Source organism: Sinohyriopsis cumingii, chromosome 19 (assembly GCF_028554795.1).
Source record: "Sinohyriopsis cumingii isolate HCF-2022 chromosome 19, ASM2855479v2, whole genome shotgun sequence".
Classification (NCBI taxonomy): Eukaryota; Metazoa; Mollusca; class Bivalvia; order Unionida; family Unionidae; genus Sinohyriopsis; species Sinohyriopsis cumingii.
The window spans coordinates 6,902,417-6,927,272 of record NC_142979.1 but is presented as its reverse complement, the minus strand read 5'-3'; the positions used below and the strand labels follow the sequence as shown (position 1 = coordinate 6,927,272).

Below are 24,856 nucleotides of genomic sequence, written 5' to 3'. Positions count from 1 at the left end.
AGTGGATGTATTCCTAATGTATTATGATTGGGTAGTGGATGTATTCCTAATGTATTATGCCTGGGTAGTAGAGGTATTCCTAATGTATTATGATTGGGTAGTAGAGGTATTCCTAATGTATTATGATTGGGTAGTGGAGGTATTCCTAATGTATTATGATTGGGTAGTGGATGTATTCCTAATGTATTATGATTGGGTAGTAGAGGTATTCCTAATGTATTATGATTGGGTAGTAGAGGTATTCCTAATGTATTATGATTGGGTAGTGCATGTATTCCTAATTTATTATGACTGGGTAGTGGATGTATTCCTAATGTATTATGATTGGTTAGTAGATGTATTCCTAATGTATTATGATTGGGTAGTGGATGTATTCCTAATGTATTATGATGGGTAGTAGAGGTATTCCTAATGTATTATGATTGGGTAGCAGAGGTATAACTAATTTATTATGAATGGGTAGTGGATGTATTCCTAATATATTATGATTGGGTAGTAGACATATTCCTAATGTATTATGATTGGGTAGTAGAGGTATTCCTAATGTATTATGATTGGGTAGTGGATGTATTCCTAATGTATTATGATGGGGTAGTGGATGTATTCCTAATGTATTATGATTGGGTAGTGGATGTATTCCTAATGTATTATGCCTGGGTAGTAGAGGTATTCCTAATGTATTATGATTGGGTAGTAGACGTATTATTAATGTATTATGATTGGGTAGTAGAGGTATTCCTAATGTATTATGATTGGGTAGTGGATGTATTCCTAATGTATTATGATTGTGTAGTGGATGTATTCCTAATGTATTATGATTGGGTAGTGGATGTATTCCTAATGTATTATGCCTGGGTAGTAGAGGTATTCCTAATGTATTATGATTGGGTAGTAGATGTATTCCTAATGTATTATGATTGGGTAGTAGAGGTATTCCTAATGTATTATGATTGGGTAGTGGAGGTATTCCTAATGTATTATGATTGGGTAGTGGATGTATTCCTAATGTATTATGATTGGGTAGTAGAGGTATTCCTAATGTATTATGATTGGGTAGTAGAGGTATTCCTAATGTATTATGATTGGGTAGTAGAGGTATTCCTAATGTATTATGATATGGTAGTGGATGTATTCCTAATGTATTATGATTGGGTAGTAGAGGTATAACTAATGTATTATGATTGGGTAGTACAGGTATTTATAATGTATTATGATTGGGTAGTAGATGTATTCCTAATGTATTATGATTGGGTAGGAGACGTATTCCTAATGTATTATGATTGGGTAGTGGATGTATTCCTAATGTATTATGATTGGGTAGTAGAGGTATAACTAATGTATTATGATTGGGTAGTAGACGTATTCCTAATGTATTATGATTGGGTAGTAGAGGTATAACTAATGTATTATGATTGGGTAGTAGACGTATTCCTAAAGTATTATGATTGGGTAGGAGACGTATTCCTAATGTATTATGATTGGGTAGTGGATGTATTCCTAATGTATTATGATTGGGTAGTAGAGGTATAACTAATGTATTATGATTGGGTAGTAGACGTATTCCTAATGTATTATGATTGGGTAGTAGACGTATTCCTAATGTATTATGATTCGGTAGTAGAGGTATAACTAATGTATTATGATTGGGTAGTAGACGTATTCCTAATGTATTATGATTGGGTAGTAGAGGTATAACTAATGTATTATGATTGGGTAGTAGAGGTATAACGAATGTATTATGATTGGGTAGTAGACGTATTCCTAATGTATTATGATTGGGTAGTAGAGGTATAACTAATGTATTATGATTGGGTAGTAGACGTATTCCTAATGTATTATGATTGGGTAGTAGAGGTATAACTAATGTATTATGATTGGGTAGTAGACGTATTCCTAATGTATTATGATTGGGTAGTAGACGTATTCCTAATGTATTATGATTGGGTAGTAGAGGTATAACTAATGTATTATGATTGGGTAGTAGACGTATTCCTAAAGTATTATGATTGGGTAGGAGACGTATTCCTAATGTATTATGATTGGGTAGTGGATGTATTCCTAATGTATTATGATTGGGTAGTAGAGGTATAACTAATGTATTATGATTGGGTAGTAGACGTATTCCTAATGTATTATGATTGGGTAGTAGACGCATTCCTAATGTATTAAGATTGGGTAGTAGAGGTATAACTAATGTATTATGATTGGGTAGTAGACGTATTCCTAATGTATTATGATTGGGTAGTAGACGTATTCCTAATGTATTATGATTGGGTAGTAGAGGTATAACTAATGTATTATGATTGGGTAGTAGACGTATTCCTAATGTATTATGATTGGGTAGGAGACGTATTCCTAATGTATTATGATTGGGTAGTGGATGTATTCCTAATGTATTATGATTGGGTAGTAGACGTATTCCTAATGTATTAAGATTGGGTAGTAGAGGTATTCCTAATGTATTACGATTGGGTAGTAGATGTATTCCTAATGTATTATGATTGGGTAGTGGATGTATTCCTAATGTATTATGATTGGGTAGTGGATGTATTCCTAATGTATTATGATTGGGTAGTGGACGTATTCCTAATGTATTAAGATTGGGTAGTAGAGGTATTCCTAATGTATTACGATTGGGTAGTAGATGTATTCCTAATGTATTATGATTGGGTAGTGGATGTATTCCTAATGTATTATGATTGGGTAGTAGAGGTATTCCTAATGTATTATGATTGGGTAGTAGATGTATAACTAATGTATTATGATTGGGTAGTGGATGTATTCCTAATGTATTATGATGGGGTAGTGGATGTATTCCTAATGTATTATGATTGGGTAGTAGAGGTATTCCTAATGTATTATGATTGGGTAGTAGATGTATTCCTAATGTATTATGATTGGGTAGTGGATGTATTCCTAATGTATTATGATTGGGTAGTAGACGTATTCCTAATGTATTATGATTGGGTAGTAGACGTATTCCTAATGTATTATGATTGGGTAGTAGACGTATTCCTAATGTATTATGATTGGGTAGTAGACGTATTCCTAATGTATTATGATTGGGTAGTGGATGTATTCCTAATGTATTATGATTGGGTAGTGGATGTATTCCTAATGTATTATGATTGGGTAGTGTATGTATTCCTAATGTATTATGATTGGGTAGTAGAGGTATTCCTAATGTATTATGATTGGGTAGTGGATGTATTCCTAATGTATTATGATTGGGTAGTGGATGTATTCCTAATGTATTATGATTGGGTAGTGTATGTATTCCTAATGTATTATGATTGGGTAGTAGAGGTATTCCTAATGTATTATGATTGGGTAGTGTATGTATTCCTAATGTATTATGATTGGGTAGTAGACATATTCCTAATGTATTATGATTGGGTAGTGGATGTATTCCTAATGTATTATGATTGGGTAGTAGAGGTATTCCTAATGTATTATGATTGGGTAGTGGATGTATTCCTAATGTATTATGATTGGGTAGTGTATGTATTCCTAATGTATTATGATTGGGTAGTAGACGTATTCCTAATGTATTATGATTGGGTAGTAGAGGTATTCCTAATGTATTATGATTGGGTAGTGGATGTATTCCTAATGTATTATGATTGGGTAGTGGATGTATTCCTAATGTATTATGATTGGGTAGTAGACGTATTCCTAATGTATTATGATTGGGTAGTGGATGTATTCCTAATTTATTATGACTGGGTAGTGGATGTATTCCTAATGTATTATGATTGGTTAGTAGAGGTATAACTAATGTATTATGATTGGGTAGTAGAGGTATTCCTAATGTATTATGATTGGGTAGTAGAGGTATTCCTAATGTATTATGATTGGGTAGTAGATGTATTCCTAATGTATTATGATTGGGTAGTGGATGTATTCCTAATTTATTATGACTGGGTAGTGGATGTATTCCTAATGTATTATGATTGGTTAGTAGAGGTATAACTAATGTATTATGATTGGGTAGAAGAGGTATTCCTAATGTATTATGATTGGGTAGTAGAGGTATTCCTAATGTATTATGATTGGGTAGTAGATGTATTCCTAATGTATAATGATTGGGTAGTGGATGTATTCCTAATGTATTATGATTGGGTAGTAGACGTATTCCTAATGTATTATGATTGGGTAGTGGACGTATTCCTAATGTATTATGATTGGGTAGTGTATGTATTCCTAATGTATTATGATTGGGTAGTAGAGGTATTCCTAATGTATTATGATTGGGTAGTGGAGGTATTCGTAATGTATTATGATTGGGTAGTGTATGTATTCCTAATGTATTATGATTGGGTAGTAGACGTATTCCTAATGTATTATGATTGGGTAGTGGACGTATTCCTAATGTATTATGATTGGGTAGTAGACGTATTCCTAATGTATTATGAATGGGTAGTGGATGTATTCCTAATGTATTATGATTGGGTAGTGGATGTATTCCTAATGTATTATGATTGGGTAGTAGAGGTATTCCTAATGTATTATGATTGGGTAGTAGACGTATTCCTAATGTATTATGCCTGGGTAGTAGAGGTATTCCTAATGTATTATGATTGGGTAGTGGATGTATTCCTAATGTATCATGATTGGGTAGTGGATATATTCCTAATGTATTATGATTGGGTAGTGGATGTATTCCTAATGTATTATGACTGGGTAGTAGACGTATTCCTAATGTATTATGCCTGGGTAGTAGACGTATTCCTAATGTATTATGACTGGGTAGTAGACATATTCCTAATGTATTATGCCTGGGTAGTAGACGTATTCCTAATGTATTATGACTGGGTAGTAGACGTATTCCTAATGTATTATGACTGGGTAGTAGACGTATTCCTAATGTATTATGCCTGGGTAGTAGACGTATTCCTAATGTATTATGCCTGGGTAGTAGAGTTATTCCTAATGTATTATGATTGGGTAGTAGAGGTATTCCTAATGTATTATGATTGGGTAGTGGATGTATTCCTAATGTATTATGATTGGGTAGTGGATGTATTCCTAATGTATTATGATTGGATAGTAGACGTATTCCTAATGTATTATGATTGGGTAGTAGAAGCATTCCTAATGTATTATGCCTGGGTAGTAGAGTTATTCCTAATGTATTATGATTGGGTAGTGGATGTATTCCTAATGTATTATGACTGGTTAGTAGAGGTATAACTAATGTATTATGATTGGGTAGTAGAGGTATTCCTAATGTATTATGATTGGGTAGTAGAGGTATTCCTAATGTATTATGATTGGGTAGTGGACGTATTCCCAATGTATTATGATTGGGTAGTGTATGTATTCCTAATGTATTATGATTGGGTAGTAGACGTATTCCTAATGTATTATGATTGGGTAGTAGAGGTATTCCTAATGTATTATGATTGGGTAGTGGATGTATTCCTAATGTATTATGATTGGGTAGTGGATGTATTCCTAATGTATTATGATTGGGTAGTAGACGTATTCCTAATGTATTATGATTGGGTAGTAGACGTATTCCTAATGTATTATGATTGGGTAGTGGATGTATTCCTAATGTATTATGATTGGGTAGTAGAGGTATTCCTAATGTATTATGATTGGGTAGTAGATGTATTCCTAATGTATTATGATTGGGTAGTGGATGTATTCCTAATGTATTATGATTGGGTAGTAGAGGTATTCCTAATGTATTATGATTGGGTAGTAGATGTATTCCTAATGTATTATGATTGGGTAGTAGATGTATTCCTAATGTATTATGATTGGGTAGTGGAGGTATTCCTAATGTATTATGATTGGGTAGTAGAGGTATTCCTAATGTATTATGCCTGGGTAGTAGAGGTATTCCTAATGTATTATGATTGGGTAGTAGAGGTATTCCTAATGTATTATGATTGGGTAGTAGAGGTATTCCTAATGTATTATGATTGGGTAGTAGAGGTATTCCTAATGTATTATGATTGGGTAGTAGATGTATTCCTAATGTATCATGATTGGGTAGTGGATGTATTCCTAATGTATTATGATTGGGTAGTAGAGGTATTCCTAATGTATTATGATTGGGTAGTAGACGTATTCCTAATGTATTATGCCTGGGTAGTAGAGTTATTCCTAATGTATTATGATTGGGTAGTAGAGGTATTCCTAATATATTATGATTGGGTAGTGGATGAATTCCTAATGTATTATGCCTGGGTAGTAGACGTATTCCTAATGTATTATGATTGGGTAGTGGATGTATTCCTAATGTATTATGATTGGGTAGTAGACGTATTCCTAATGTATTATGATTGGGTAGTGGATGTATTCCTAATGTATTATGATTGGGTAGTAGACGTATTCCTAATGTATTATGATTGGGTAGTAGAGGTATTCCTAATGTATTATGATTGGGTAGTAGACGTATTCCTAATTTATTATGACTGGGTAGTGGATGTATTCCTAATGTATTATGATTGGGTAGTAGAGGTATTCCTAATGTATTATGCCTGGGTAGTAGACATATTCCTAATGTATTATGCCTGGGTAGTAGACGTATTCCTAATGTATTACGATTGGGTAGTGGATGTATTCCTAATGTATTATGATTGGGTAGTGGATGTATTCCTAATGTATTATGATTGGGTAGTGGATGTATTCCTAATGTATTATGATTGGGTAGTAGACGTATTCCTAATGTATTATGATTGGGTAGTGGATGTATTCCTAATGTATTATGATTGGGTAGTGGATGTATTCCTAATGTATTATGATTGGGTAGTGGATGTATTCCTAATGTATTATGATTGGGTAGTAGACGTATTCCTAATGTATTATGATTGGGTAGTGGATGTATTCCTAATGTATTATGATTGGGTAGTGGATGTACTCCTAATGTATTATGATTGGGTAGTGGATGTATTCCTAATGTATTATGATTGGGTAGTGGATGTATTCCTAATGTATTATGATTGGGTAGTGGATGTACTCCTAATGTATTATGATTGGGTAGTAGAGGTATTCCTAATGTATTATGATTGGGTAGTAGAGGTATTCCTAATGTATTATGCCTGGGTAGTAGACGTATTCCTAATGTATTATGATTGGGTAGTGGATGTATTCCTAATGTATTATGACTGGGTAGTAGACGTATTCCTAATGTATTATGCCTGGGTAGTAGACGTATTCCTAACGTATTATGCCTGGGTAGTAGACGTATTCCTAATGTATTATGATTGGGTAGTGGATGTATTCCTAATGTATTATGACTGGGTAGTAGACGTATTCCTAATGTATTATGACTGGGTAGTAGACGTATTCCTAATGTATTATGCCTGGGTAGTAGACGTATTCCTAATGTATTATGATTGGGTAGTGGATGTATTCCTAATGTATTATGATTGGGAAGTGGATGTATTCCTAATGTATTATGATTGGGTAGTGGATATATTCCTAATGTATTATGATTGGGTAGTGGATGTATTCCTAATGTATTATGCGTGGGTAGTAGACGTATTCCTAATGTATTATGACTGGGTAGTAGACGTATTCCTAATGTATTATGCCTGGGTAGTAGACGTATTCCTAATGTATTATGACTGGGTAGTAGACATATTCCTAATGTATTATGCCTGGGTAGTAGACGTATTCCTAATGTATTATGACTGGGTAGTAGACGTATTCCTAATGTATTATGCCTGGGTAGTAGACGTATTCCTAATGTATTATGCCTGGGTAGTAGAGTTATTCCTAATGTATTATGATTGGGTAGTAGAGGTATTCCTAATGTATTATGATTGGGTAGTGGATGAATTCCTAATGTATTATGCCTGGGTAGTAGACGTATTCCTAATGTATTATGATTGGGTAGTGGATGTATTCCTAATGTATCATGACTGGGTAGTAGACGTATTCCTAATGTATTATGATTGGGTAGTGGATGTATTCCTGATGTATTATGATTGGGTAGTAGACGTATTCCTAATGTATTATGATTGGGTAGTGGATGTATTCCTAATGTATTATGATTGGGTAGTAGACGTATTCCTAATGTATTATGATTGGGTAGTAGAGGTATTCCTAATGTATTATGATTGGGTAGTAGACGTATTCCTAATTTATTATGACTGGGTAGTGGATGTATACCTAATGTATTATGATTGGGTAGTAGAGGTATTCCTAATGTATTATGCCTGGGTAGTAGACATATTCCTAATGTATTATGCCTGGGTAGTAGACGTATTCCTAATGTATTATGATTGGGTAGTGGATGTATTCCTAATGTATTATGATTGGGTAGTGGATGTATTCCTAATGTATTATGATTGGGTAGTAGAGGTATTCCTAATGTATTATGATTGGGTAGTAGAGGTATTCCTAATGTATTATGCCTGGGTAGTAGATGTATTCCTAATGTATTATGATTGGGTAGTAGAGGTATTCCTAATGTATTATGCCTGGGTAGTAGACGTATTCCTAATGTATTATGCCTCGGTAGTAGACGTATTCCTAATGTATTACGATTGGGTAGTGGATGTATTCCTAATGTATTATGATTGGGTAGTGGATGTATTCCTAATGTATTATGACTGGGTAGTAGACGTATTCCTAATGTATTATGCCTGGGTAGTAGACGTATTCCTAATGTATTATGAATGGGTAGTGGATGTATTCCTAATGTATTATGATTGGGTAGTGGATGTATTCCTAATGTATTATGATTGGGTAGTGGATATATTCCTAATGTATTATGATTGGGTAGTGGACGTATTCCTAATGTATTATGATTGGGTAGTGGATGTATTCCTAATGTATTATGATTGGGTAGTGGATGTATTCCTAATGTATTATGCCTGGGTAGTAGACGTATTCCTAATGTATTATGACTGGGTAGTAGACGTATTCCTAATGTATTATGCCTGTGTAGTAGACGTATTCCTAATGTATTATGACTGGGTAGTAGACATATTCCTAATGTATCATGCCTGGGTAGTAGACGTATTCCTAATGTATTATGACTGGGTAGTAGACGTATTCCTAATGTATTATGACTGGGTAGTAGACGTATTCCTAATGTATTATGCCTGGGTAGTAGACGTATTCCTAATGTATTATGCCTGGGTAGTAGAGTTATTCCTAATGTATTATGATTGGGTAGTAGAGGTATTCCTAATGTATTATGATTGGGTAGTGGATGAATTCCTAATGTATTATGCCTGGGTAGTAGACGTATTCCTAATGTATTATGATTGGATAGTGGATGTATTCCTAATGTATTATGATTGGGTAGTGTATGTATTCCTAATGTGTTATGATTGGGTAGTAGACGTATTCCTAATGTATTATGATTGGGTAGTGGACGTATTCCTAATGTATTATGATTGGGTAGTGGATGTATTCCTAATGTATTATGATTCGGTAGTGTATGTATTCCTAATGTATTATGATTGGGTAGTAGACGTATTCCTAATGTATTATGATTGGGTAGTGGATGTATTCCTAATGTATTATGATTGGGTAGTAGACGTATTCCTAATGTATTATGACTGGGTAGTGGATGTATTCCTAATGTATTATGATTGGGTAGTGTAAGTATTCCTAATGTATTATGATTGGGTAGTAGACGTATTCCTAATGTATTATGACTGGGTAGTGGATGTATTCCTAATGTATCATGACTGGGTAGTAGACGTATTCCTAATGTATTATGATTGGGTAGTGGATGTATTCCTAATGTATTATGATTGGGTAGTGGATGTATTCCTAATGTATTATGATTGGGTAGTAGACGTATTCCTAATGTATTATGATTGGGTAGTGGACGTATTCCTAATGTATTATGATTGGGTAGTGGACGTATTCCTAATGTATTATGATTGGGTAGTGGACGTATTCCTAATGTATTATGATTGGGTAGTGGACGTATTCCTAATGTATTATGATTGGGTAGTGTACGTATTCCTAATGTATTATGATTGGGTAGTAGACGTATTCCTAATGTATTATGATTGGGTAGTAGAGGTATTCCTAATGTATTATGATTGGGTAGTGGATGTATTCCTAATGTATTATGATTGGGTAGTGGATGTATTCCTAATGTATTATGATTGGGTAGTAGACGTATTCCTAATGTATTATGATTGGGTAGTAGACGTATTCCTAATGTATTATGATTGGGTAGTGGATGTATTCCTAATGTATTATGATTGGGTAGTCGATGTATTCCTAATGTATTATGATTGGGTAGTAGAGGTATTCCTAATGTATTATGATTGGGTAGTAGACGTATTCCTAATGTATTATGCCTGGGTAGTAGAGGTATTCCTAATGTATTATGATTGGGTAGTGGATGTATTCCTAATGTATCATGATTGGGTAGTGGATATATTCCTAATGTATTATGATTGGGTAGTGGATGTATTCCTAATGTATTATGCCTGGGTAGTAGACGTATTCCTAATGTATTATGACTGGGTAGTAGACGTATTCCTAATGTATTATGCATGGGTAGTAGACGTATTCCTAATGTATTATGACTGGGTAGTAGACATATTCCTAATGTATTATGCCTGGGTAGTAGACGTATTCCTAATGTATTATGACTGGGTAGTAGACGTATTCCTAATGTATTATGACTGGGTAGTAGACGTATTCCTAATGTATTATGCCTGGGTAGTAGACGTATTCCTAATGTATTATGCCTGGGTAGTAGAGTTATTCCTAATGTATTATGATTGGGTAGTAGAGGTATTCCTAATGTATTATGATTGGGTAGTGGATGTATTCCTAATGTATTATGATTGGGTAGTGGATGTATTCCTAATGTATTATGATTGGATAGTAGACGTATTCCTAATGTATTATGATTGGGTAGTAGACGTATTCCTAATGTATTATGATTGGGTAGTGGATGTATTCCTAATTTATTATGACTGGGTAGTGGATGTATTCCTAATGTATTATGATTGGTTAGTAGAGGTATAACTAATGTATTATGATTGGGTAGTAGAGGTATTCCTAATGTATTATGATTGGGTAGTAGAGGTATTCCTAATGTATTATGATTGGGTAGTGGACGTATTCCTAATGTATTATGATTGGGTAGTGTATGTATTCCTAATGTATTATGATTGGGTAGTAGACGTATTCCTAATGTATTATGATTGGGTAGTAGAGGTATTTCTAATGTATTATGATTGGGTAGTGGATGTATTCCTAATGTATTATGATTGGGTAGTGGATGTATTCCTAATGTATTATGATTGGGTAGTAGACGTATTCCTAATGTATTATGATTGGGTAGTAGACGTATTCCTAATGTATTATGATTGGGTAGTGGATGTATTCCTAATGTATTATGATTGGGTAGTAGAGGTATTCCTAATGTATTATGATTGGGTAGTAGATGTATTCCTAATGTATTATGATTGGGTAGTGGATGTATTCCTAATGTATTATGATTGGGTAGTAGAGGTATTCCTAATGTATTATGATTGGGTAGTAGATGTATTCCTAATGTATTATGATTGGGTAGTAGATGTATTCCTAATGTATTATGATTGGGTAGTGGATGTATTCCTAATGTATTATGATTGGGTAGTAGAGGTATTCCTAATGTATTATGCCTGGGTAGTAGAGGTATTCCTAATGTATTATGATTGGGTAGTAGAGGTATTCCTAATGTATTATGATTGGGTGGTAGAGGTATTCCTAATGTATTATGATTGGGTAGTAGATGTATTCCTAATGTATCATGATTGGGTAGTGGATGTATTCCTAATGTATTATGATTGGGTAGTAGAGGTATTCCTAATGTATTATGATTGGGTAGTAGACGTATTCCTAATGTATTATGCCTGGGTAGTAGAGGTATTCCTAATGTATTATGATTGGGTAGTAGAGGTATTCCTAATGTATTATGATTGGGTAGTGGATGAATTCCTAATGTATTATGCCTGGGTAGTAGACGTATTCCTAATGTATTATGATTGGGTAGTGGATGTATTCCTAATGTATTATGATTGGGTAGTAGACGTATTCCTAATGTATTATGATTGGGTAGTGGATGTATTCCTAATGTATTATGATTGGGTAGTAGACGTATTCCTAATGTATTATGATTGGGTAGTAGAGGTATTCCTAATGTATTATGATTGGGTAGTAGACGTATTCCTAATTTATTATGACTGGGTAGTGGATGTATTCCTAATGTATTATGATTGGGTAGTAGAGGTATTCCTAATGTATTATGCCTGGGTAGTAGACATATTCCTAATGTATTATGCCTGGGTAGTAGACGTATTCCTAATGTATTACGATTGGGTAGTGGATGTATTCCTAATGTATTATGATTGGGTAGTGGATGTATTCCTAATGTATTATGATTGGGTAGTGGATGTATTCCTAATGTATTATGATTGGGTAGTAGACGTATTCCTAATGTATTATGATTGGGTAGTGGATGTATTCCTAATGTATTATGATTGGGTAGTGGATGTATTCCTAATGTATTATGATTGGGTAGTGGATGTATTCCTAATGTATTATGATTGGGTAGTAGACGTATTCCTAATGTATTATGATTGGGTAGTGGATGTATTCCTAATGTATTATGATTGGGTAGTGGATGTACTCCCAATGTATTATGATTGGGTAGTGGATGTATTCCTAATGTATTATGATTGGGTAGTGGATGTATTCCTAATGTATTATGATTGGGTAGTAGACGTATTCCTAATGTATTATGATTGGGTAGTAGAGGTATTCCTAATGTATTATGATTGGGTAGTAGAGGTATTCCTAATGTATTATGCCTGGGTAGTAGACGTATTCCTAATGTATTATGATTGGGTAGTGGATGTATTCCTAATGTATTATGACTGGGTAGGAGACGTATTCCTAATGTATTATGCCTGGGTAGTAGACGTATTCCTAACGTATTATGCCTGGGTAGTAGACGTATTCCTAATGTATTATGATTGGGTAGTGGATGTATTCCTAATGTATTATGACTGGGTAGTAGACGTATTCCTAATGTATTATGACTGGGTAGTAGACGTATTCCTAATGTATTATGCCTGGGTAGTAGACGTATTCCTAATGTATTATGATTGGGTAGTGGATGTATTCCTAATGTATTATGATTGGGTAGTGGATGTATTCCTAATGTATTATGATTGGGTAGTGGATATATTCCTAATGTATTATGATTGGGTAGTGGATGTATTCCTAATGTATTATGCGTGGGTAGTAGACGTATTCCTAATGTATTATGACTGGGTAGTAGACGTATTCCTAATGTATTATGCCTGGGTAGTAGACGTATTCCTAATGTATTATGACTGGGTAGTAGACATATTCCTAATGTATTATGCCTGGGTAGTAGACGTATTCCTAATGTATTATGACTGGGTAGTAGACGTATTCCTAATGTATTATGACTGGGTAGTAGACGTATTCCTAATGTATTATGCCTGGGTAGTAGACGTATTCCTAATGTATTATGCCTGGGTAGTAGAGTTATTCCTAATGTATTATGATTGGGTAGTAGAGGTATTCCTAATGTATTATGATTGGGTAGTGGATGAATTCCTAATGTATTATGCCTGGGTAGTAGACGTATTCCTAATGTATTATGATTGGGTAGTGGATGTATTCCTAATGTATCATGACTGGGTAGTAGACGTATTCCTAATGTATTATGATTGGGTAGTGGATGTATTCCTAATGTATTATGATTGGGTAGTAGACGTATTCCTAATGTATTATGATTGGGTAGTGGATGTATTCCTAATGTATTATGATTGGGTAGTAGACGTATTCCTAATGTATTATGATTGGGTAGTAGAGGTATTCCTAATGTATTATGATTGGGTAGTAGACGTATTCCTAATTTATTATGACTGGGTAGTGGATGTATTCCTAATGTATTATGATTGGGTAGTAGAGGTATTCCTAATGTATTATGCCTGGGTAGTAGACATATTCCTAATGTATTATGCCTGGGTAGTAGACGTATTCCAAATGTATTACGAATGGGTAGTGGATGTATTCCTAATGTATTATGATTGGGTAGTGGATGTATTCCTAATGTATTATGATTGTGTAGTAGAGGTATTCCTAATGTATTATGATTGGGTAGTAGAGGTATTCCTAATGTATTATGCCTGGGTAGTAGACGTATTCCTAATGTATTATGATTGGGTAGTAGAGGTATTCCTAATGTATTATGCCTGGGTAGTAGACGTATTCCTAATGTATTATGCCTCGGTAGTAGACGTATTCCTAATGTATTACAATTGGGTAGTGGATGTATTCCTAATGTATTATGATTGGGTAGTGGATGTATTCCTAATGTATTATGACTGGGTAGTAGACGTATTCCTAATGTATTATGCCTGGGTAGTAGAAGTATTCCTAATGTATTATGATTGGGTAGTGGATGTATTCCTAATGTATTATGATTGGGTAGTGGATGTATTCCTAATGTATTATGATTGGGTAATGGATATATTCCTAATGTATTATGATTGGGTAGTAGACGTATTCCTAATGTATTATGATTGGGTAGTGGATGTATTCCTAATGTATTATGATTGGGTAGTGGATGTATTCCTAATGTATTATGCCTGGGTAGTAGACGTATTTCTAATGTATTATGACTGGGTAGTAGACGTATTCCTAATGTATTATGCCTGGGTAGTAGAAGTATTCCTAATGTATTATGACTGGGTAGTAGACATATTCCTAATGTATTATGCCTGGGTAGTAGACGTATTCCTAATGTATTATGACTGGGTAGTAGACGTATTCCTAATGTATTATGACTGGGTAGTAGACGTATTCCTAATGTATTATGCCTGGGTAGTAGACGTATTCCTAATGTATTATGCCTGGGTAGTAGAGTTATTCCTAATGTATTATGATTGGGTAGTAGAGGTATTCCTAATGTATTATGATTGGGTAGTGGATGAATTCCTAATGTATTATGCCTGGGTAGTAGACGTATTCCTAATGTATTATGATTGGATAGTGGATGTATTCCTAATGTATTATGATTGGGTAGTGTATGTATTCCTAATGTATTATGATTGGGTAGTAGACGTATTCCTAATGTATTATGATTGGGTAGTGGACCTATTCCTAATGTATTATGATTGGGTAGTGGATGTATTCCTAATGTATTATGATTCGGTAGTGTATGTATTCCTAATGTATTATGATTGGGCAGTAGACGTATTCCTAATGTATTATGATTGGGTAGTGGATGTATTCCTAATGTATTATGATTGGGTAGTAGACGTATTCCTAATGTATTATGACTGGGTAGTGGATGTATTCCTAATGTATTATGATTGGGTAGTGTAAGTATTCCTAATGTATTATGATTGGGTAGTAGACGTATTCCTAATGTATTATGACTGGGTAGTGGATGTATTCCTAATGTATCATGACTGGGTAGTAGACGTATTCCTAATGTATTATGATTGGGTAGTGGATGTATTCCTAATGTATTATGATTGGGTAGTGGATGTATTCCTAATGTATTATGATTGGGTAGTAGACGTATTCCTAATGTATTATGATTGGGTAGTGGATGTATTCCTAACGTATTATGATTGGGTAGTAGAAGTATTCCTAATGTATTATGATTGGGTAGTAGAGGTATTCCTAATGTATTATGATTGGGTAGTAGACGTATTCCTAATTTATTATGACTGGGTAGTGGATGTATTCCTAATGTATTATGATTGGGTAGTAGAGGTATTCCTAATGTATTATGCCTGGGTAGTAGACGTATTCCTAATGTATTATGCCTGGGTAGTAGACGTATTCCTAATGTATTACGATTGGGTAGTGGATGTATTCCTAATGTATTATGATTGGGTAGTGGATGTATTCCTAATGTATTATGATTGGGTAGTAGAGGTATTCCTAATGTATTATGCCTGGGTAGTAGACGGATTCCTAATGTATTATGATTGGGTAGTAGAGGTATTCCTAATGTATTATGCCTGGGTAGTAGACGTATTCCTAATGTATTACGATTGGGTAGTGGATGTATTCCTAATGTATTATGATTGGGTAGTGGATGTATTCCTAATGTATTATGATTGGGTAGTAGAGGTATTCCTAATGTATTATGTCTGGGTAGTAGACGTATTCCTAATGTATTATGATTGGGTAGTGGATGTATTCCTAATGTATTATGATTAGGTAGTAGACGTATTCCTAATGTATTATGATTGGGTAGTAGAGGTATTCCTAATGTATTATGCCTGGGTAGTAGACGTATTCCTAATGTATTATGATTGGTTAGTAGAGGTATTCCTAATGTATTATGCCTGGGTAGTAGACGTATTCCTAATGTATTATGCCTCGGTAGTAGACGTATTCCTAATGTATTACGATTGGGTAGTGGATGTATTCCTAATGTATTATGACTGGGTAGTAGACGTATTCCTAATGTATTATGCCTGGGTAGTAGACGTATTCCTAACGTATTATGCCTGGGTAGTAGACGTAGTCCTAATGTATTATGATTGGGTAGTGGATGTATTCCTAATGTATTATGACTGGGTTGTAGAGGTATTCCTAATGTATTATGCCTGGGTAGTAGACGTATTCCTAATGTATTATGATTGGGTAGTGGATGTATTCCTAATGTATTATGATTGGGTAGTGGAGGTATTCCTAATGTATTATGATTGGGTAGTGGATGTATTCCTAATGTATTATGATTGGGTAGTAGAGGTATTCCTAATGTATTATGATTGGGTAGTGGATGTATTCCTAATGTATTATGCCTGGGTAGTAGACGTATTCCTAATGTATTATGATTGGGTAGTAGACGTATTCCTAATGTATTATGATTGGGTAGTGGATATATTCCTAATGTATTATGATTGGGTAGTGGATGTATTCCTAATGTATTATGCCTGGGTAGTAGACGTATTCCTAATGTATTATGATTGGGTAGTAGACGTATTCCTAATGTATTATGATTGGGTAGTGGATGTATTCCTAATGTATTATGATTGGGTAGTGGATGTATTCCTAATGTATTATGACTGGGTAGTAGAGGTATTCCTAATGTATTATGATTGGGTAGTGGATGTATTCCTAATGTATTATGATTGGGTAGTAGAGGTATTCCTAATGTATTATGATTGGGTAGTGGATGTATTCCTAATGTATTTTGCCTGGGTAGTAGACGTATTCCTAATGTATTATGATTGGGTAGTAGACGTATTCCTAATGTATTATGATTGGGTAGTGGATATATTCCTAATGTATTATGATTGGGTAGTGGATGTATTCCTAATGTATTATGATTGGGTAGTGGATGTATTCCTAATGTATTATGATTGGGTAGTAGACGTATTCCTAATGTATTATGATTGGGTAGTGGATGTATTCCTAATGTATTATGATTGGGTAGTAGACGTATTCCTAATGTATTATGATTGGGTAGTGGATATATTCCTAATGTATTATGATTGGGTAGTGGATGTATTCCTAATGTATTATGCCTGGGTAGTAGACGTATTCCTAATGTATTATGATTGGGTAGTAGACGTATTCCTAATGTATTATGATTGGGTAGTGGATGTATTCCTAATGTATTATGATTGGGTAGTGGATGTATTCCTAATGTATTATGATTGGGTAGTAGACGTATTCCTAATGTATTATGATTGGGTAGTAGACGTATTCCTAATGTATTATGATTGGGTAGTGGATGTATTCCTAATGTATTACGATTGGGTAGTGGATGTATTCCTAATGTATTATGATTGGGTAGTAGACGTATTCCTAATGTATTATGCCTGGGTAGTAGACGTATTCCTAATGTATTATGATTGGGTAGTAGACGTATTCCTAATGTATTATGATTGGGTAGTGGATGTATTCCTAATGTATTATGATTGGGTAGTGGATGTATTCCTAATGTATTATGCCTGGGTAGTAGACATATTCCTAATGTATTATGCCTGGGTAGTAGACGTATTCCTAATGTATTACGATTGGGTAGTGGATGTATTCCTAATGTATTATGATTGGGTAGTGGATGTATTCCTAATGTATTATGATTGGGTAGTGGATGTATTCCTAATGTATTATGCCTGGATAGTAGACGTATTCCTAATGTATTATGATTGGGTAGTAGACGTATTCCTAATGTATTATGATTGGGTAGTGGATATATTCCTAATGTATTATGATTGGGTAGTAGAGGTATTCCTAATGTATTATGATTGGGTAGTGGATGTATTCCTAATGTATTATGCCTGGGTAGTAGACGTATTCCTAATGTATTATGATTGGGTAGTAGACGTATTCCTAATGTATTATGATTGGGTAGTGGATATATTCCTAATGTATTATGATTGGGTAGTGGATGTATTCCTAATGTATTATGCCTGGGTAGTAGACGTATTCCTAATGTATTATGACTGGGTAGTAGACGTATTCCTAATGTATTATGCCTGGGTAGTAGACGTATTCCTAATGTATTATGACTGGGTAGTAGACATATTCCTAATGTATTATGCCTGGGTAGTAGACGTATTCCTAATGTATTATGCCTGGGTAGTAGACGTATTCCTAATGTATTATGCCTGGGTAGTAGACATATTCCTAATGTATTATGATTGGGTAGTAGAGGTATTCCTAATGTATTAGGATTGGGTAGTGGATGTATTCCTAATGTATTATGATTGGGTAGTGGATGTATTCCTAATGTATTATGATTGGGTAGTAGACGTATTCCTAATGTATTATGATTGGGTAGTAGACGTATTCCTAATGTATTATGATTGGGTAGTAGAGGTATTCCTAATGTATTATGATTGGGTAGTAGATGTATTCCTAATGTATTATGATTGGGTAGTGGATGTATTCCTAATGTATTATGATTGGGTAGCAGAGGTATTCCTAATGTATTATGATTGGGTAGTAGACGTATTCCTAATGTATTATGATTGGGTAGTAGAGGTATTCCTAATGTATTATGATTGGGTAGTAGAGGTATTCCTTATGTATTATGATTGGGTAGTGGACGTATTCCTAATTTATTATGATTGGGTAGTGTACTTAAGAAACATTAATTTATGATGATAGCCGAGTTACACTTAAATTAAAAGCAAGTATCTATCATTTTCTGGCATTTGTCAAAGCTCTGTGTTCAGACCAGTCTGAAAAAGATAAACAAATGTTGAGACCTTTAACTAAAGAACATTTAAAATGTACCTCATTTTCCGTAGAACCATTCTCCTCTGCAAACTGAACTCCTTTGGTTCTCTTGGCTTTATAATTTACCAAAGATGGTGTCCTTTTCTTTCCACGTCTTCTGCGTGTGTTTAGGACACTATCAAATGCCTCCTCATCTGAGTTCTTTGGGTCCATGCTGTTATCTTTCTCCAGAATAGTGTTCGTCCTGTCTGGATCATCTCCCTTCCCACTCTCCTGTTTCTCTATTGTTCCTTTTCTATTGTTAGCTTCAATTTCAAACTGATTCCCAAATTCCATATTTACCTCAATGTTTGAAACACAAATTTCTATTGGAGTCTGATTTTCGTCTTTTTTGGTCACAGACCCATTTATATTCATTTCTGATATTTCACAATTAGATGAAGTGTCATCGTAGCTGGTATTTGGTTCCTTCCTTACTATTTTTCTGATATCAGAGGTACTTCTTCTGAAAAGCGGCCTCTTCATTTTACTGCTATCAAATTTACCTTTCACCTCTGTGGAAGTCACATCATTGAAAGAAATCTTCATTTTAGACACTTTTTCTTTCCCTTCAAATAACACCGTAGTGACAGACCTGCCTGCAGGTTCTGCCTTTGAAGACTCCTGCATCAATAGCAGCCTGGAACAATCTCCTTCTGGCTTTTCCTTCTTCACAAGATTACAAAACTGAAGAAATTTGTTCTCCTTCTCAGATGGATCAAAACCACTTGATTTCAGTTTAGCAGTCTCTTCCCATGATTTACCATTAGGATTAGCTTGGTTACTCTGTTCCTTGTTAGTTCCCTTCTTCTCTGTTGAATCTTCAGATGTCAAGTCGATTACATCTGTGCCCAAGGCTGTATGAAAAGAAAAACTATAAAAATAGACTTCTACTCACTAAACATTTCCACATGTACTGCATGCGATACATTTCCCTGCTGTGTGTTAACATAACCTAATATATATTAATTACATATCTTGTTTATTCACACATTCTTTTAATACATTTTTAATGTTCACTTTTTAAAAAAAGAATTAGATATTTTGTATTTTATTAAAGATATTGTACAGTCCTCAACATGTACATGTAGCTGGGGCTAAGTCCATATAAGTACTGTGGCAGTTGCATCATCGGCCTGTCTGCATTTTACAGTTATGTATTTACTATTTAGCTTTGAATTTCTGAAAACGTTTGGAGACATACAAATGCATTTAAATAGCAGCCACAGGCAATTGAATTTTTTTATACTTATTTCTCAAATGGAACAAAGGTTCTGAATTAAATACATTCAGTTTTAGAAACAGAATCCCATTCATTTACAGTACATTCAAACTCCCTATTTTTATGTTTTCAATTAATTCAAGAAATTAATGCATTGAATTTAAAGTGATAATTTAATTAAGAACCCAAAGGTTTGGTATCTCAAACATGTGGACTAGATTTTTAATATTCATTTAGATATATTTTAACAAGAAAAATCTAAACAATAATGCAGTATCGATCTATTTTCTTCTCTTTATTTTCTAATTCAACAGTTGTAAGAATTTAAAATGTAAACATATATTTCTCTCATTATTCCCCAGCGATGATGCTAACACATTATATAATGGATGTAATACTTCAAATTTGGGTCACAATCAAAACAGCTGATGCTCTCTGTGATACATCTACCTTTATGTTGCAAATGTTTGTCAGTTTTATCTTAAGATTTATTAAACAAATTGAAATCCTCTGTAAATTTAATACACAAAGTTAAGTCCCTCCACACGAAGTGTAAGTCCCTCCATTTAAACATGCTCCTTAAAAGAAAATTAATTCAGCAGACATTAATTTTCAAACTGAAGCTGAAATGGATTTTAGCTATGTATGGTATTCTGGATGATTTACACTGTGGAACGTCTCTTGGGAATTAAACATGGGGCTAAGTTTTGTCTGAATGTTTGGCATTTCTAACCATACTTGAATTTTGACATGATTCCATGAGTCTTTCTTACTTTTTCTGGACTTTAAAAAAAATACAAGTGACAAAATGCTCTCTCTCGCTCTCGTTTAATATCACTTTGTACACCAGCTTCATATAAAAACTCATTGACAGACGTTCTGTACGAGATATTGTTGTCCACCTCATTGAATTATAATTTCTCTGCCCAGTTACCGTGAAACACACATAAACCATCCTTCATTACTTACAGTACTCCCATTATCCCAAGTGCCAAAAGAGGCAATTTTTACCAAATATAACTGCATTTCTTAAAATTACAATTGTTTTGGCATTTTGAATAATTTATGATGCATAGCAATAAATCATTTCCAATATTTTACAAGTGGACTATTATTTAATATTTTAACTTGAAAAAAAGTAGTTCCAGGCTGGGTGTGAGATAAGTAAATTTTAGGTGTATGATATGGAATTTTTGATACAGAATTACAGATTGAACAACTGCATCAAACAGCCATGTCAGATTCAATGTAAAAGTGTGAATATTGTTCAAAAACAGCAGAAATGAAAGACTATATTTAACGAAAATGTGTTTTATATTTCAAATAATTACTGCCTCACAGTTTTATTCGAAGAATTTTCCTCAAAGACCATTGTGAAAATATGGTACTATTTTCAATTCAACTTATAATTCAACTTATATTACTTGGCCATCATCAGATACCAAAAATACAAGAATCCTTTATTTAGATTTACGTACAAATGAATCCTTCATTTAGATTTACGTACAAATGAATCCTTCATTTAGATTTACGTACAAATGAATCCTTCATTTCGATTTACATACAAATGAATCCCTTCATTTAGATTTACGTTCAAATAAATCCTTCATTTAGATTTACGTAGTAAATGAATCCTTTAGATTTACATACAAATTAAGTGTTGACAAACAGTTGCTACAATGCATATACTACATTGGTCTATAATATAGATAAGTCTCCATTATCACAAGCAAGCTGGTGTCTTTTTTTCCCTACAACATCATTTTTCTGCACACATGAGCTTTGTATTATCGAAACAGTCAGGAACTATCTATGTTAATTTTTTGGGCATAACCTGTCAGATTTGTGTGAATTCATGGCGACGACAGTTTCCAATCTCAGTTGCTTTAAATACCATAGCTGTATTTTACTTTAGCAAATTTATACATTATATTGAACCAGTGCATGTAATTTCACCACTATTATGTTGAATGCATATAAATTTAACACTTGTGAAGTTATTCTGGAGTCTCTGTCCATTTAGCCTGCATACTTGTCACTTCCCAAAAATGATAATAACTTTTTCATATATTATTGTTCACGATGAAGCCAATAGCTGATGTGGTAAATTCAGTCATTTGATCAGTGCTGAAGTAATTTGGAAAATATTTTCAATGCCCAAAAATATGTGTAAATACAAAATTTTCCTTAACAAGAATGACTTTGGAAGAATAACCTCATGCTCAAAAGAATCATAAGCTTCTAGACTGAATGACAAGCCGTTTTTCAAGCCATCCTAGGTATCTTTACAAGCCAAATATACAGGAACAACATCAATGAATTCACGATATATTTTTCATATCTGTGTGTGAAATACAGGCATCAACATTAGGACATTCTGTGACATACTGCTCAATTCATTTTGGCATTTTCTGGAAGAAAAAAAAAAGGGGATTCCTGCCCCCATCTTGAAAGCAAGCACGAAAGTTATCGAGGTAGCATTGTACATCTTTAAATTGTATCAGTATGCCAAATACAGGCATCAACATCAGGACTTTGCATGACATGTGGATAAAAAAAATCATAAAACAACATGTGCAAATCATTTTTGCCTTGAAAAAAAAAAGCTGACAATAATGAAGGTTGTGTTTGCAAATTGCTGCGTCAAATATGTTTAAAAAATATGTGATACAACAATCACAGAATCATAAATATCAATGACGTAGTGCCATAGAGACAGGAATCCTCTGAAAGGACTTGTGTTCCACTGGGTGAAAACAATTCCAGGTAATCCAAGAGAAGACAATTTCTTCCTATTAACTTCTGAGTGCTGAAAACCATCTCTGATATACTTTAGCGATAACAAGATTTTCAAAATAGCTAATGTGCTGGGCATACTGGATGTCAAATTGGTATCATTTTCAATTAAGACAGCTGGATATCATAAAAAGTGTTTTGTTAAAACCCAATTTTGATATAGCCATCCATTTAGGAGCAGTAGAAGGGTGAGGGACAAGTAGTATCATTTTCATTTAGGATGATCCAGACATATGAAGAACACTTTAAATGAAAATGACACATGAAGAACACTTTAAATGAAACCTTATGATGAAAATGACACATGAAGAACACTTTTAATGAAAATGACACATGAAGAACACTTTTAATGAAAATGACACATGAAGAACACTTTAAATGAAACCTTATGATGAAAATGACACATGAAGAACACTTTTAATGAAAATGACACATGAAGAACACTTTTAATGAAAATGACACATGAAGAACACTTTAAATGAAACCTTATGATGAAAATGACACATGAAGAACACTTTTAATGAAAATTACACATGAAGAACACTTTTAATGAAAATGACACATGAAGAACACTTTAAATGAAACCTTATGATGAAAATGACACATGAAGAACACTTTTAATGAAAATTACACATGAAGAACACTTCTGATGAAACCTTTTGATGAAGATGACACTTGAAGAACACTTTTGATGAAACCTCCAAGTCAAAATGACACTTGAAGAACACTTTTGATGAAAATGACACATGAAGAACACTTCTGATGAAACCTTTTGATCAAAATGACAGTCAATCTAAAAGAACTAGTCATGACAAGATTTTCCAGATGAAAATTTTGGCAGTCAAACTGAAGGTCATTTCCATTTAAAACCAACTAGGCATCAAGACATCAAAAGAAATCTTTGAGTGAAAACTCCATGCTGATGTAATCATTTATTCAGAAAAGAATTAGTGATAACAAGATTTTCAAGATGACCATTGTGGTGGCCATACTGGACGTCTTAGAGGAACCATTTTCTTTCAGGACCAACTAGATATCATAAGAAGTGAAAAAGCCATGTAACGATGATTTTTCTTTCTTCTGGAATAGCCATAAGAAAGATTTCAAGATGGCAGCCATGATGGCCGTACTAAACCTCAGATCAGCAGCATTTTCACTTAGGACCAACTAGATGAAGTCTTATGGTGAAAAACCCCTCTCAATACAACTTTACCTTAAGGGGGAATATCGACATTTTCATCACGGCTTCCAAACTGTATGTCAGATATGCACCATTTTCACTATGGAATACAAGACATCATAAGATGTCTTTCAAAGAAAACCCCATGTTGATATGAACATCTATTCAGGACGCGTGATACAAAATTTAGCATCACCACCGTGGGGGCCATATTGTACGTTCAAGTGGCCAACTAAATCATGGGAGGAATATGTGTAAAAGGTTCACGGCAATCTTCCAAATAGTTTGGGATGAGAAATGATAATAAACTTGTTCTAATGGATGGAGCAGTTCATCCCCTAAGCTCTTTTCATCTACGACACAGTAGATCATCCCCTAAGCTCTTCTCATCTACGACACAGTAGATCATCCCCTAAGCTCTTCTCATCTATGACACAGTA

General features: G+C 34.0%; 1 protein-coding gene across 3 annotated transcripts in view; it reads right to left on the bottom strand.

Moving 5' to 3' along the window:
• Positions 1–24,856, bottom strand: part of LOC149775097 (Fanconi anemia group J protein homolog) — a 240,562-nt gene that overhangs the window by 31,443 nt on the left and 184,263 nt on the right. For 2 of the 3 annotated variants that reach the window (XM_089944188.1, XM_089944189.1), the window contains exon 29: positions 19,237–20,075. In XM_089944188.1, coding sequence (XP_089800314.1) covers positions 19,237–20,075 — 839 coding nt within the window. Of the gene's footprint in view, positions 1–19,236; positions 20,076–24,856 lie in introns of those variants that run through there. The other variant, XM_089944190.1, reaches the window with a different exon arrangement.